Genomic DNA, 13,605 nt, shown 5'->3' on the forward strand with positions numbered 1-13,605 from the left:
GCAAAATGCCTATCCCCCAGGGACCCAAGATTTGTCTTATTTCTAACATTTTAACTTTTCTTGCTGCCTGATTCAGGGCTTCCTCCACCACGTTGTCTCTTTTTAAGTTATTATGACAATTTCATATATCTAAAAGTAGAGGCTAGAATGGTGAATCCTCACATACCCACACGTCAATACTCCAACTTCAGGAATTGTCAGCACAGGCCGATCTTGTCTCCCCACCCTTCCCACTCCCCAGATCACATTGTGTCTTGAGGTTTGGGAGGGCCTTTTACCCTATCCCTGTGATATTAACTTGCTCATTTTACAGAAACGACAGGCCAGTCAAGAAACACGCACCACTCGGAGGGTTGGAGTACTCAGATGTATTACGCTGGAGGGCTCAGAGGGGCTTCTGCTCCGAAGCTCTGAGCACCTCACCTCCAAGACGTGCATATGAGGTTTTATAGGGTAAAGTACAAGCTTGGGGTATTTGGCCAATAGGCATGGAACAGCTTTAGCAGCATTATCATCACAAAAGTGGAGGTGGGGAGGCAGCAAACCAACATTCCAAAGCCAGATATGTATCTTTGAAAACCCAGCTGGCTAGCAAAAAAACATGAACAGCAAACCAACACTAATTAACCTAGATTTACAAGTTAGTCCAGCAGAACTCAGATCAATCAGTATTCCAATACTTAGATTTGTGAGTTATCTTGTTAGTCCAGCCCAGCCTCTCCTTCACATTCCTAGACCTGTGAGTTATCTTGTTAGACCAGCCCAGCTCTTCCTTCACATTGTCTCCCTCCACCCTCCCCAGATCACATTGTGTCTTGAGGTTTGGGGGGGCCCCTTACCCTATCCCTGTGATGTTAACTTGCTCATTCACTGATTCAGTATCTCTTTATTAAACATTGCCCATGAGTCGGGCATTTACTGAGGACCTACTATGAACCAAGTGCTTTATTTTATCCTAACCTCCCTGTTACTATCTCTGTTTTACAGATGATAGGATTGAGCCTCGGAGAGCTTAATGACTTAAAGCACAAACTTCAAATTCTATGTTTTCCTCTACTATCCCATGGTCCTTTTTTAAAAAAAAAAAAATAGGTTTATTTATTTACTTAGTTTTCCAGTGGGGGGAGGTAATTAGGTTTATTTATTTTTAGAGGAGGTACTGGGGATTGAAGCCAGGACCTCGTGCATGCTAAGCATGTGCTCTACCACTGGTTGCTGTCCCCTCCCTGCCATGGTCTAGTCCTTGAATTACTGTATTTCACAATGCCTACCCAGACACAGAGGCCTTCATTCAATTACATGTTACTGAACCTCGAGTCAGTGCCAGACCCTGTGCTGAATAAGACTGACATAATTCCTGCTTTTAAGGAGAATCAGACATTTACAATTCAAATTCTTAAATGTTACCATGGGTTTAAGCCAGGTATCTACAACAGAAAAGCCAAACTTAGTCTCAGTGGGTCAAGGAAGGCTTCATGGAGGAGGCAATTAAGCTATGAAAGACAAAGCAAACGGCAGTGAGAATGGGCAGGGTCAGAGAATTCCAGGGAAAAGGAACAGCAAGTGCAAAGGCTGGAGGAGGGTCCGCTGAGTTCTGGGAACTGTGAGTAGAGGATTTCCATATGGCTAGAACAAGTGAGGTTGAATGGTGGAGTGTTGAGAAAACAGGTCACGAGAAGCAGGCAGAAACTGGAAAGATCTTGGTTGCCACACTTTAGACTCTACTCAGAAGACATGGGGTGGGGGGGAGCCAGTGAAAGATCTTAAACAGTAGAGTGGCATCAGGTTTGAGTTTTAGAAAAATCACTCTGAGTGTGGAGAATTGATGTAAGGGGATAAGAGTATAGGAGGTAAGTAAGGATTGTGGCTCGGAATAGGACAACAGCAAGCTAAATGGGTGGGGAGGGGGAAGGGGAGCAAGACTGGATGTGCATCCAAATGTGCGAAGGAGAAGGATCCAGAAAGGAGGGTGTTTGCCCTTCTCCAAGGACTTTTCATTCAAACTCTCCTGAGTGATGTTTACATTAAGGCTGGTGGTGGGGTCTTTCAGAGATAGTATTGTTGCTGGAAATGATCTTGGAGCTCAAACAGCTTTCTCCTTCGACTTCACAATGAACAAAAGGCCCAGAGAAGCAACGCAACTTGCTCAAGGTCACACAGCATGTCAGTGGCAGAACATGACTCCTTGTTCTTTATATAGCATTACCCAGCCTCCAGTGAGGCTAATGGCTGAGAGTGCTATGCCAATATGACTAGACCTAAGGTGACCGAAGCAAGATGCGCAGGGGTTGGACATAGATTCCTCCTCCTTCTCCCCTCCACCTCTTTCCCACCCCTTCCCCCACGCACAGCTCCAGTGCTCAATGAATAATTGTTGAAACAGCTCCTTTGTGCAGAACAAGAGGTGCAGAGACAAAGATCTGCAGTAGGATTCCCTACCCTGAGATCTGAGGTCCCCTACTCAACACTCCCGACTCCTGCCAGGGAAGAGGGTAAAGGGCATTCATGAGCCAGCTAGCCCCACTCCACTCCCCAGCTCCCAGGTGGTTCTCACGAAGAGGCCCCTCCCTCAGTGGCTCCACTGTTGCCATAGCAATTAGGTGGGTGGACAGCCCATCCTATCTAGAGGCCACTCAGCCCTCGCGTGGGGAGTTACCATAACAACGCCCCTAGTAATAGAGGGGGTTGGGTCCCTCCTCCCTTCCCCCGCAAACAGAGAGGTGGGTGGCTTGATTGGCTGCTGGGCACACGAAAGAGGGAAAGAGAAGGAGAGGCGTCAAAGGAGGGCTAAGAAGGAAATGGGAAAGAGAAAAGACAAAAAAAGGGGAAGGGAAGGAAACGCATGTGCGCACGCGCGCCAGCTGGTGGGCGAGCTCCGCGGCCGCCTCGGCCGCCGCCCACTTCTTTCATGCCAGGCTTGCGCGGTCGCTCAGTCCTCGCTTGCGCCTTTCGCTCTCTCTCCTGCGCCTGCGCGCAGGTGTCGGCGCCGAGGGGGAGGGGGAACCCAGCGCGCTCGCGTCACGTTCACTCTTCCAGCCTCCCGGTGCACGGCCACTCTGCGCCTGCGCAGCGGAGTCGGGAGGCTCGGGTTGCAGGCTCCTGGGCGATAGCTCCTGTCAGTCGGTGGGTCGGTCCTCCTGCCGGCCCTCCCCCTCCCCGTTCTCCGGGGGAGGCGCGGTGGAGTCCGCCCCCAGGATCCCCCGATGGGGGAGAAGCGGCGACGGCGGCAGCGGAATAACCGAGCCGGAGCGTGAGCGGCCCCGGGGCCCCTTTCCCGGCGGAGGCCATGGGCGACCCAGCCCCCGCCCGCAGCCTGGACGACATCGACCTGTCCGCCCTGCGGGTGAGCGCGCCGCCCCCCAGCCTCGCCCTGGTTCCGGTCCCCGCCGCAGGGGAGAGGGTGGCCGCAAGCCTCACGCGGCGCTCTCCGGGCTCCCTCCCCTCGGCGACCCCCGCCCTCCCTCCGATCCCCTCCGCCTTCCACGCGCTGCAGATTCTGGGAGCCTGTTCGGTCCCCGCCCTGGGGTGCCCCGCCCCCACACTTCCCTCCATCTCTACCTTTACTCAGGTTCCGGACTCCCTTCCTCCCAGGTGTTGAGGGTCACCCTCTGGTTCTCGTGGACGTAGGTCTCCGCCTCACCTGCTGAATCTTTACTGTGGTGCCCCTCCCTGGTCCCCTACCGCCTCTGGGGCCTCTTCCCCTTGGCTCTTACTTATATTTTCTTCCTCCCCCTCCTCTTCCTCGGCTTCCCGAATTCTGACTTTGCCACTGCTTGACAGCCTCCCCCTCATCACTCTTTCTTCTCCTCGCCCAGCCCCGAATTGCATCGCTTCCCCGGTCGGCGCTTCAGCCTCCCGTCTCCGCTGCACACCTCTTACCGTCGCCCTCATCCCCCCGCTCGGCTCTCCTCGTGCCTTCGCTCGGGTTTCAAGTGCAGCAGTCCAGAACCAGGCATTTCCGGTCTCAGGGTCCCCGCATCTTAGATTACCAACTCTGCAGCCGTGTGGGGCTGGGAGGAAAGACAAGTGCACTGGGGGAGGAGGGGACGCATTTCTTGTCTTCGGAAACTTCGGCCCGGGCTGGGAAGAGGATGTTTATATGTCTGCACACACACAAACACATGCAGCATGTGGTCCATCAGGTTGGGAAAAGCCTGGGTATTTGTGGCTTTGCTGGAGGGAGGGGGAGGCAGTGGCGATCTCTCCAGGGAGGGGCTCATTAGAAAAGGAATAAGAGGAAACAGCTGCAGCGGGAATTTCTTCGAAATACCTGTTTGTTGTCCCTCCTGGGGCTCTTGCAGGCCCTCATTTGAGAGTTTTCAGCTGCATTTATGGGTTTTTCTTCAGCAGGGGGCCCTGGTTTAAGGGGCAACTGAGTGATTTCAAGGTGAACACTCCAGCCTGTCACCCAGGGGGTGTTTTTGACCTTGTCCTTTGGGCTTTCTCAACCGGCCAGGGTGTTGGGGAGAGCAGGACCTCCCATCTCCGGGTTAGCTGCTCAGGAGGCCCCTGTTGAAATTGTCTCCTGGCTTTTGAGTTAGCCAGGGAACACGGCCAGTAGCCGGGAAAGGCGGTCAGCCACACAGGTGCCCCGGATATGACTGGAGGGGAGAGGCATATTGAAGAGAGCAGAGTCACGTCGTTAATTGGGTTTCTCTAGGTGACACAGTTTTTCCTGCCATTCAGGTCATAATCTGTCTGGTGCAGTGCTGGGCTAGGAGACCTGACTTGCTGGAGATGAGGTGATAAGTTGCTGAGGAGGAAGGCTGAGGATTGAGTGAGTGAGTGAGTGAGTGTGTGTGTGTGTGTGTGTGTGTGTGTGTGTGTTGCTGGGGAGAGGGTCTGAAGGCTTTAGAGGGAGATTCTGAAGAGCAGGTTAAACTTCGATTCTCAGGTTGAGCCAGTTGAGGTGTAAGATGGAAATCCAGGCTCCCCCGAATGTGCTCATCTTTAGGATGAACCACACCTTCCCTTCCCACCTTGGTTGTTGATTAACCTCGGCTACAGGCTCCCTTGGCTGCGGTGACTTAAATATAATAAAAAATGGGTGGGTCCAGACTGTGACCTTTGGTTTCAACCTTGTGGGACTCTGCTTGGACTTCTCTTTTCCTTTAGCCTCTTCTCATAATTTGGCCTGGATCCTCAACCTGGGATTTCCAGCAATTCTGCAAATACCCTCTGACCTTGGATATGGTATTTCCCTTCTAGACTCCTCTGCTTGAAGCAGTGTTAGCCTCTTTCCTCAATTGCCTCCTGCCTTATTCTCCTTTCCCTTCCTCAGGAGAGCCCAGTGACCTGCTCCCAGTGCTTGTCTCTCCTGCCTCATTCTTTTTAAGAAAGCATTCCCCTCCCCCACTGCCACCCCAGTAATCCCGGGCTTGAGGGAGGGTTTTCTTTGAAATAGGGCTGCAGAGGGCCTGCTTTCTCCATGCTGCTGACCTTTTCTCGGGACCTGTCCCTTCCACTCCACCTCGGAGAGCCCCTGTGGCACTGTGGAGCAGCTCACTCATCTCTTGTTCTGATCCTGCCTGTTTTCCCGTGAGAAATGGCAACCTGGAGAATTAGCAGGAAAGCATGTTACCCTGTGCTGTATCATCTTGTGTTGGGGGCCTGGGAAGAGGATGAGGGAGGAACACATTCAGCATTTATTAGCCGGCCCCGAAGAGCCCAGGTTGTCTCTCTCCTTTTGTTTCAAGGCTTGGCTTTCAGCTGGTGATGAGAGTAATAGTCCAGATATTAGAGAAGATTGAATTGCACTATCTCTTAGCGGCATGCGGGGAGGCAGGTGGACCTGCTACTTTGTGACCACCAGCACATGTGACCTCTTTTTGGCTCATTTCTCCACCAGCCCAGCAGCATGGGGTTGTATTCCTAAATTCAAGTCCCGGCTTTCTCACTTACTGTATAACCTTGGCCTTTCTCCCCATTCTTCCCTGATTTGCTGCAGATTCTGCAGTGAGCCTTACCTTTCTACGGCTATTGTGGTGATAGTACTGAGCTCAGAGTTGCTGAGGACTAAATGAAATACTGCATGTTAAGTACTTAGTCCAGTTCTTGGCACATGGTGACCAGATGATAGCCCTTATTGAATTGTTGTTAAATGATGACCAGAGAAGGCTTCCAGCACAAGTGTATCTAAAATAACACTCCCTCTCTGGCTTTAATTTGTATACATTTTATATAGCATCCCTTAGTCTGCTTTATTTCATAGTAATTATGATCAGCTGACATATATATTTATCAACCCTGGCTAAAATATAAGTTCAGTGAAAGGTAGGCTTTTGACTGTTTTGTTCATTTTTGCATCCCCAGTGCTTGTAACATTGTTTTGCACACAGTGGGGGCTCAACTGTTTGTTGAATAAATGCGTATGTAACAAGTAGAAGCTCTTGGCACAGTGCTTGCTTGGAGAAAACATTGTTAGGTTTCCTCTTGCACCTTTTATTTTTTATTTTTTTTTTTTTTTGAGGGGGAGGTGATTAGCTTTATTTATTTACTTAATGGAGGTACTGGGGATTGAACCCAGGACCTTGTGCATGCTAAGCAGGCACTCTACCAATTAAGCTATACCCTTCCCTACTCTTGCCCCTCTTTTATCATACACAATTAAGAATATGTTTTTTCTGAGTTGTTCCTGGAATCAAACCTTGTCTGGTGGTAAACAGTTCTGGAAGCCTCCACCAGAGCGATGCCCTTGAAGTCAATTTAGGATCTTCCAAGAGAAAGATCCTTGTTTCAAACCTCCTCTTTGCCCAAGCTTGGTTATATTCCAGAAGAATCTTCTGACTTGGAACTCTTGGCTTCTCGCAAAGGGGAAGTATCAGTGGAGGTGGAACAGGACGAGGAGGGAGCAGACCCCAGGCAGACCTCTTTCCTCTTGCATTGCTCGTTTTGGCTGACCCACTTCATAAGTCGAGCAGCTTCCCTTTACTGTCCAACCAGCTGGAAGTCTGAGTCTGCAGTGTCCTTCGGGCTGTGGAGCTGTGCTCAGCGTTGCTGTGCTGCGGTGCCATCGTGCAGCGCCGTCAAGAGGGACTTGTTGCTGGGTAGTAGTGCTGACAGAGATGGCCTTTCTCAAATGACTCTGTGTTGTTGTGTCTGTTCTTTGGAGAAGCCTCTTCCCCTTCCTTTTCTCTTCACGAGACTGTGGAGCCAGCACGGCTCGGAAAGCTGGCAGCCCTGGGCATGTATTTCTAGGCTGCTGAGCAACATGGAGCTGCTACTGCGTTCTGATGCACTCGCATCCAAATGCAGACGACAGAAGTGTAGACTCAGGCAGGAAAGGGGAAGGCCGACCCTGCAGCTGAAGTGGTGGCAGTGTGAGGACTTTTCCCTGGAGACCTGCAAAGGGAAGGGGAGGGCTGTTTGGAGAGCTAATGGCATTTGGAGTAAAGTGAAAAGCTGCTTTGACACCGTGATGGAAGGAAGGTTGCAGAGAACTTTGCTGGAACCAGATGTTCAGCCGTTCCCCAAAGGAGGGAAGAGATCACACCCCCCATCATGCTGTGGGAAGGGCAGATTGCCGGAGCCCTTCGAGCTACCTACTACTCGGAGGGGAAGGTCTCTGGAGAAGTCAGGTCTTCCCAGATAAGAAAACAGTTAGAGGGTCAGCCAGAGAGCCCCCTGGCTACCCCCTCACTTCCCCCAGGAGCTCAGTTAACACTATGGTGTGTAGACCCCGATTTCAAATCTGGCCTCCATTCCTTTCGACCTTGAGTGATGTGCCTAAAACAGGGTAACTCCCACAGCTTGGGTATGTGGAGTGTCCTTGCTTGTTGTCCTGGGGACAGGATAGCAGGAGTGTGCTCTTTACAAGCTTGCGCTCTGGCATTGGTCTATAAATGAGGAATACAGCAACCTCTCAACCCAGGAACATAAAACAATTCTGGGACTGCAGGGCATCTCCAGAAGCCATCTGAGAGTGCATCTAACTAATCCTTCTGTTGCCAGAGTTGTACCAGAGAAAGTTATTGATAATACCCTTTCCAGCATCCATCAGTCACCAAGCAGCGTTGGTCTACTGTATTGAGAATCAGGTTCTAGGTACCACAGGAAGGGTGTAATTTTGTGCTTGATAATATTCTAAGTACTATTTAATCAGAACTCTGGGACCATCCACCTAAGAAATGCTTTTGCAAGCTGAGGCTCCCCTTTTTTTAAAACTGTTACAGCCTTCCTCACTATCTTAGAACCCTCAGGGTCAGAAAGTTTTTTGTTAAATCTGATGGCTGTCAGTTATACTAATTTTCTGTCATCTCGTGGTCAGTCATCTTGAAAGCTGATATCCAGTCTCTTCCCCTCCCCCAGCACTCACTTTAAACCCCCAGCTCCCTCAGTCTTTGTTTTCCTAGGTTGAAGAAATTGAACAATAACAACAAGAACAAAAAATTAGGTTAATATGTCAACTCCTAAAGCATTTCTTGAATGCCCACAGAATATAGGGAGATACAAAAACATGAATTGGTAGAAGACCTGGATCCTGTCCAAGCCCAAGTTCATTTTCTCCTCTCTCTCTTTCTTCCTGCCCTTCTCTGCCTAACCAGCCAGTCCTTGACTGGAGTCTGGGATTCTTCTGTCTAAGGGAATCTCCTCCAGAGGGTGGTTGAAAAGGTACTTGAGGCTTTTTGTTCTTTATAAGGGTCAGAATTGGTAGAGGGAGGAGAGAAGGAAGGGATGGAATTGTGGTGATCCAAGGAGCCCCTGGAGATTGTGTCCAGTGGCCAGACAGCCCAGGTACTTGCTAACTGTGGGTAGGATTCCCTGTTCTGCTTCAGTAAAGAGCTAGAACTCAGCGCAGAGGATGCAATGGCCAACAAGACAGATGTGGTTTTCCTACAGTCTGGTAGTGGGGAGACACTAATAAAGTGATCATGTATGTGTAGTTACAAATACATAAAATTGTAAGCCATGAGGCAGCAGAAAACTTCAGCATGCCACGAGAGCACAGAACAAGGATTGTCTTCACATTTTACAAGACAGAAATATTTGGTTGGTTGATTGAGAGAGAAACAAATCACATGTCAGAAAACCGAGCTGGCATTGTCACCGAAAGAGCAGATAGACGTGAACCAGCAGGTAGAATTTGGTGGTGGCCCTGGAACGGGCTTTCTTAGGGTGGAGCATTTGGTCAACAGCCAAAGGCCAGGGGCCTGAGGATGGGGTGGAAATTCCAGGCTCAATTTCCAAAAGGATTTCTTCTGAACCTTCCTGTAGGAGGAAAATTAAGTTTGTCTATTTCAAAAGGATATGGAAAGGGCATTTGGGTTGGGTCTCTGAGTGCTGGGGTCCGTGTGGACTCCTGCGTCACTCCACAGAGGAGGGGTGGGTGTGCTTGCTGTCTGAAGTGGGGCCTGAGGGAGAAGGGTATGCCGCTAGACGTCTTATATTTTTAATAAAAATTGTATACATTTAAGGTGTATAACATGTTTTTTTTTAAATTTTTAATTGAAGTACAGTCAGTTACAATGCATCAGTTTGTGGTGTACAGCACAATGTCCCAGTCATGCATCGACATACATAATATATTCGTTTTCATGTTCTTCAACATGTTTTGATATACATAGACACGAGGAAATGGTAACTACAGTCAAGCTAATTGACATTGTCATCTCACACCCATGTGGCAGGTGTGGGCCGTGTATGTGAGACTAAATGTTAACTGGCCTGAGTGGTGGCTAGGGTTGGAAGGTTGGAAGAGAGGTAAGTCTCACAGAAATAAGCACAGGTAGGCCCAGCCTTGGGCTCAGCTCTTGTGGTCTGTGGGATGTGGGCTTCTTCCTACCATTAGATAGAAACTATAGAAATAGGTGCAACTCTCAGTTTACATTGTGTACAAGTAGGGGTGTGTAGGGGGAGTGTTACTGATCTTGCATATTTGAAATGAAACGGGGCTGGGGAAGCCACAGTCTTGGGCTTCTTGGAGGAGCCAGACTCCAGGAGCAGCAAGTGTCAGGAGCGTGGCGGCATCGAAGCTGGCAGGATGGGCTGTGAGAAGTATTTGGTGGCACCCCCTGCGGGAGGAGCCTTGGTGGCTGGGGAGAGAGATGAATGGAGGCCTAGGAGTCTCTCTCTGAGAGAAGCACTGCTGGTTGGTCAGGGAGCAGGCGAGGAGACCTTTGACAGAGGAAGGAAGTGCATGTCCCCACAGCAGGAGAGTCTGACCCAGCCAAGGGTGACACGTGAAGCGGGGAGTTTCTGTTGTCATATCCAGGAACCCCGCCGCTCAGAGTCCGTGACTAAGTCCGTGCACACAGCGGTGAATGCCACCTCTGCTCTGCCTTTAGGATGAGAGGGGCCTCCTTAAAGCAGGCCTGATGGCAGCGGGTCTTCTGAGGGAGAATGGGAAATTCCTTGCACCCTCTTCCACCAGAAACCACCTGAGAACAGGATCTGAAGAGCTTGGATGGCTGAAGTGCTCCTGGAACCACAGGCTTTGCCGAGTTTTCTGTGAACAGCGGTGCTTACAGGGACAGATGAGGGTCAGGAGGGCCGAGTGAAGAAAATTCCACCTCCTTCCAGCCACCTCAACTTCTGCTTGTCCCCCCAACAGTCCCTCCTCTGCCGACCGTGCCAGCCCTCACTGGTGACCTCCACCTTCTCACAGACCCTGTAATTTAGTGTTTGCATCTATGTGGCCCATATTGAATAATATTTCATGGTCTTGTTTTTCCTACCACTTCCTTACACGTACGGCCCACGGTCCAAATTTCCTGTTGATCCTCCCGTGCCTGCAGAGATGCTGAGCACATGCTGGAGGTTCAGTAATTACTCGCTTGGTAAGAGACACAGGCCTAAGCATTCTTGTGACTCTCCGCCTAGAGTGCCCCGTGTATGCTGGGCACCATGTGACACCAAAAAGTACAGGTATTTACTCAGTGGTTCTCCTGTGGGGGTGGCACTGCCCTCCTAGTGGGTGTTTGGAAATGTTGGGGAGGATGGTTTCATTGTCACTTTGTCTGGGAAGCACTAACAGCATTAACGTGTAGGGATCAGGGATGTTTACCACCCTGTGATGACGGGGCAGCACATTGAAGGATTGTTTTCTCACCCAAATTGCCAGCAGTGCCTCTTGTGAACTTGTTATGGACGTGGGAAAGGTCAGGTGAAGGACTCGACGTGCTTCTCCCATGAAGTTGGATGTAGCTCCTAAATCTCCTCTTTGCCTTCTTTCCGGGTGGAGAGAGGAATGCAGGCTCTAAATTACTCGTGTGCCCGGCTGTCTCCTGGCAGCTTTTATTTGTCTGCCAGCACACCTCTGCAGGTAAAATGGGCAGGCGACAAGCCAGGCTGTAAGGAAGAGGATTTTTGTGTTCTCTCTTCACCAACCACCCACTCTTTCTTTCAAGGCACATTTGTAAGAAAATGGCTGAAGCCTGTCGTACTTGATCTCCAGTTCTGAGTGGCTCAGGAAAGAGTCTTCCAAAAAACAAGACTCCATACCTGTGATAAACTATGATGGAAAATAATCTGAAAATATATGTGTCTATAATTGCATCACTCTTGCAATGGACACAAGATTGTAAATTGACCACACATCAATTAAAAAAACCCAATTGGACAGGGTTCCCCAAAGCCTGAGCAGCAGGAGGTGGAGTTCAGCGTGTGCACGCAGTGCTTGAGAGAGGAGGCTGGCACATCTGTGTCTTCTCTTGGGTCTTCTCATCCTGGGGTTGCCCCTTGAAGACAGAGGTGTGCTGAGTGATGTCACTGCTCAAATTGCAGGGGGGTGACCAGAAGAGATCCCTTGCCTGGTATCCTTTGGAGAAGACCAGAGCTGTGGGGTGGGTGAGCGGCCAGGAGTAGACGCGTCTGTGCAGCCATCACATCTCACTCTCCAAATCCAGCTTAGGAGGGAGGACTGGATGGGCTCTGGTCTTGTCTAGCTAAGGTTTGGAGACCTGGAGAACGTCCCTCTAACCTTCACAAGGTCTTCCATCACCGTGGAAACTCCCTTCGACCTGACAAACAAAACAAGTTTGGCGTTCGGGGGGAGCTGGTGGGAATGGACGGGGAGCATGTGGTTCAGAAGTTAGCTGGGCGCTTTATCCCTTCAGGCCTCTAGGAAGCCCTCTTTTTTCCCTCTTTGTTCAGTTCGGAACAAGGATTGCTCTGATATAAGTCATTTATATTTTAATGTGGATTCATTTCAGAAGGGGTTTTTAGGGTGGAACAGGAATAATAATGAATACTTCCCATGCAGTACGTTCTCTCCTTATATAATCTCATTATCCCTCACAATAACCCTTTGAAGTGGGATGTTTTCCTCATTTTTAAGATGAAAAAACCAAGGGCTTACAGAACTTGGAAGTTAAATAACTTGTCTGTGGTTAGACGGCCGGAAAGTGGCAGATCCCAGACGCAGACGCAGGTTCTGACCCAGCGCTGGAGCCTGTGCGCCCCCGTGCGCGGGGTGGGGGGGGGCTCCCCGGGTGCATGCGCACTGAGGGGAGGGCGCAGTGCCGCTGGCGGTCTGGACCATGTGTCTGGGGCAGTATTGCTTTCATTGTAAATGTGGGGCGTGTGGTCAAGAGGCTTCCCGAGCTCATTCTGGATAATATAACACTGTCCAGAGAGTTTCTGTGGTAAAGGATTAGGAGACTTTTGGAACATGGTCTCCTTCCCGGACTGGAAGGAGCCCGTATGAGAAATGGTCCCTGCCTCCAAGAGCACATGGTGTAGATCTGTCTTGATAGAGGACAGGTTTTCATCACATTCCTGGGGCATTTGTTTGAGACAAGGGAGTGAGTGACTTTAGCCTGAGCCTTTGGGAACTGCTGGTGGGTGGGCGTTGGTGGGCACACGCTGGGAATACAGAACTCCATGGGGCCTGTGCCCAGAACTGGTAGAGATTTCTGGATGTCAGGCTGCCGGGCAGAGCACTCTGATGATGGAGGGGGAGCATGCAAAAGAATTCAGATTTAGTCTGGAGGAGAGAGTGAATGATTCCAAAGAAAGCCTGTTCTTCAAAGGGAGGAAAGGAAAGTGATCTCACTCCCCCACCGCACCCCCTTTTAAAAATTTGTTTTTATTATAGTTAAATATGTATAACATAAAATACACCACTTTAGCCATTTTAAAGTGTACCGTTCGGTGGCATTAAGTACCTTCACATTGTTGTGCGACCATCACCACCGTCCCTCTCCAGAACTTTCTCCCCTTCCCCAACTGAAACTCTGTCCCCATTAGACACGAACTCCTCATTCCCCTCCCCCACCCCCTGGCCACCGCTGTGCCAGGGCTCCTCCCTCTTGTGTGTGCAAAGTTGAGCAGAGGGCTGACATTGCAGATGCCTAGTGTTTGTCGAGTCAGGTGAGGTGACCTGTTTCAGAAGTCCTTGTGTCATCAGCCAGCCCTGAACAACCCCCTCCCTCCTGGCTCCTGTGCAAGGCGACCGGGGTTTGAAGTGAAATGTCTGCATGGAATCACAAAAGAAAGAGAAGTGGAGGGTTCCTCTTCCGTATTCAGCTCCTTGCGCCCTCTCCCAGCCGCGACTTGCTTCGTGGTTCTGTTGTGCTTATGTTCATCATCTTGCTTGTTCTCAGCTCTTCCTCCTCATCCTGGGGGTCTGGTGGGTAGGTGCCAGAGGAAGTTGGAAAGGAGGTCATG

The 13,605-nt window shown here is 50.3% G+C and overlaps 1 protein-coding gene across 13 annotated transcripts in view; it reads left to right on the forward strand.

The window, feature by feature from the left end:
• The first annotated feature begins 2,978 nt into the window (after positions 1-2,978).
• MINK1 (misshapen like kinase 1) overlaps positions 2,979-13,605 on the forward strand; it is a 44,332-nt gene continuing 33,705 nt past the window's right edge. For 3 of the 13 annotated variants that reach the window (XM_074342391.1, XM_074342396.1, XM_074342394.1), the window contains exon 1: positions 3,006-3,343. In XM_074342391.1, coding sequence (XP_074198492.1) covers positions 3,287-3,343 — 57 coding nt within the window. In that variant the 5' untranslated portion in view covers positions 3,006-3,286. Of the gene's footprint in view, positions 3,344-13,605 lie in introns of all 13 variants that reach the window. The other 10 variants (XM_074342392.1, XM_074342397.1, XM_074342395.1 and 7 more) reach the window with 6 other exon arrangements.

The sequence above is a fragment of the Camelus bactrianus genome, chromosome 16 (assembly GCF_048773025.1).
Source record: "Camelus bactrianus isolate YW-2024 breed Bactrian camel chromosome 16, ASM4877302v1, whole genome shotgun sequence".
NCBI lineage: Eukaryota > Metazoa > Chordata > Mammalia > Artiodactyla > Camelidae > Camelus > Camelus bactrianus.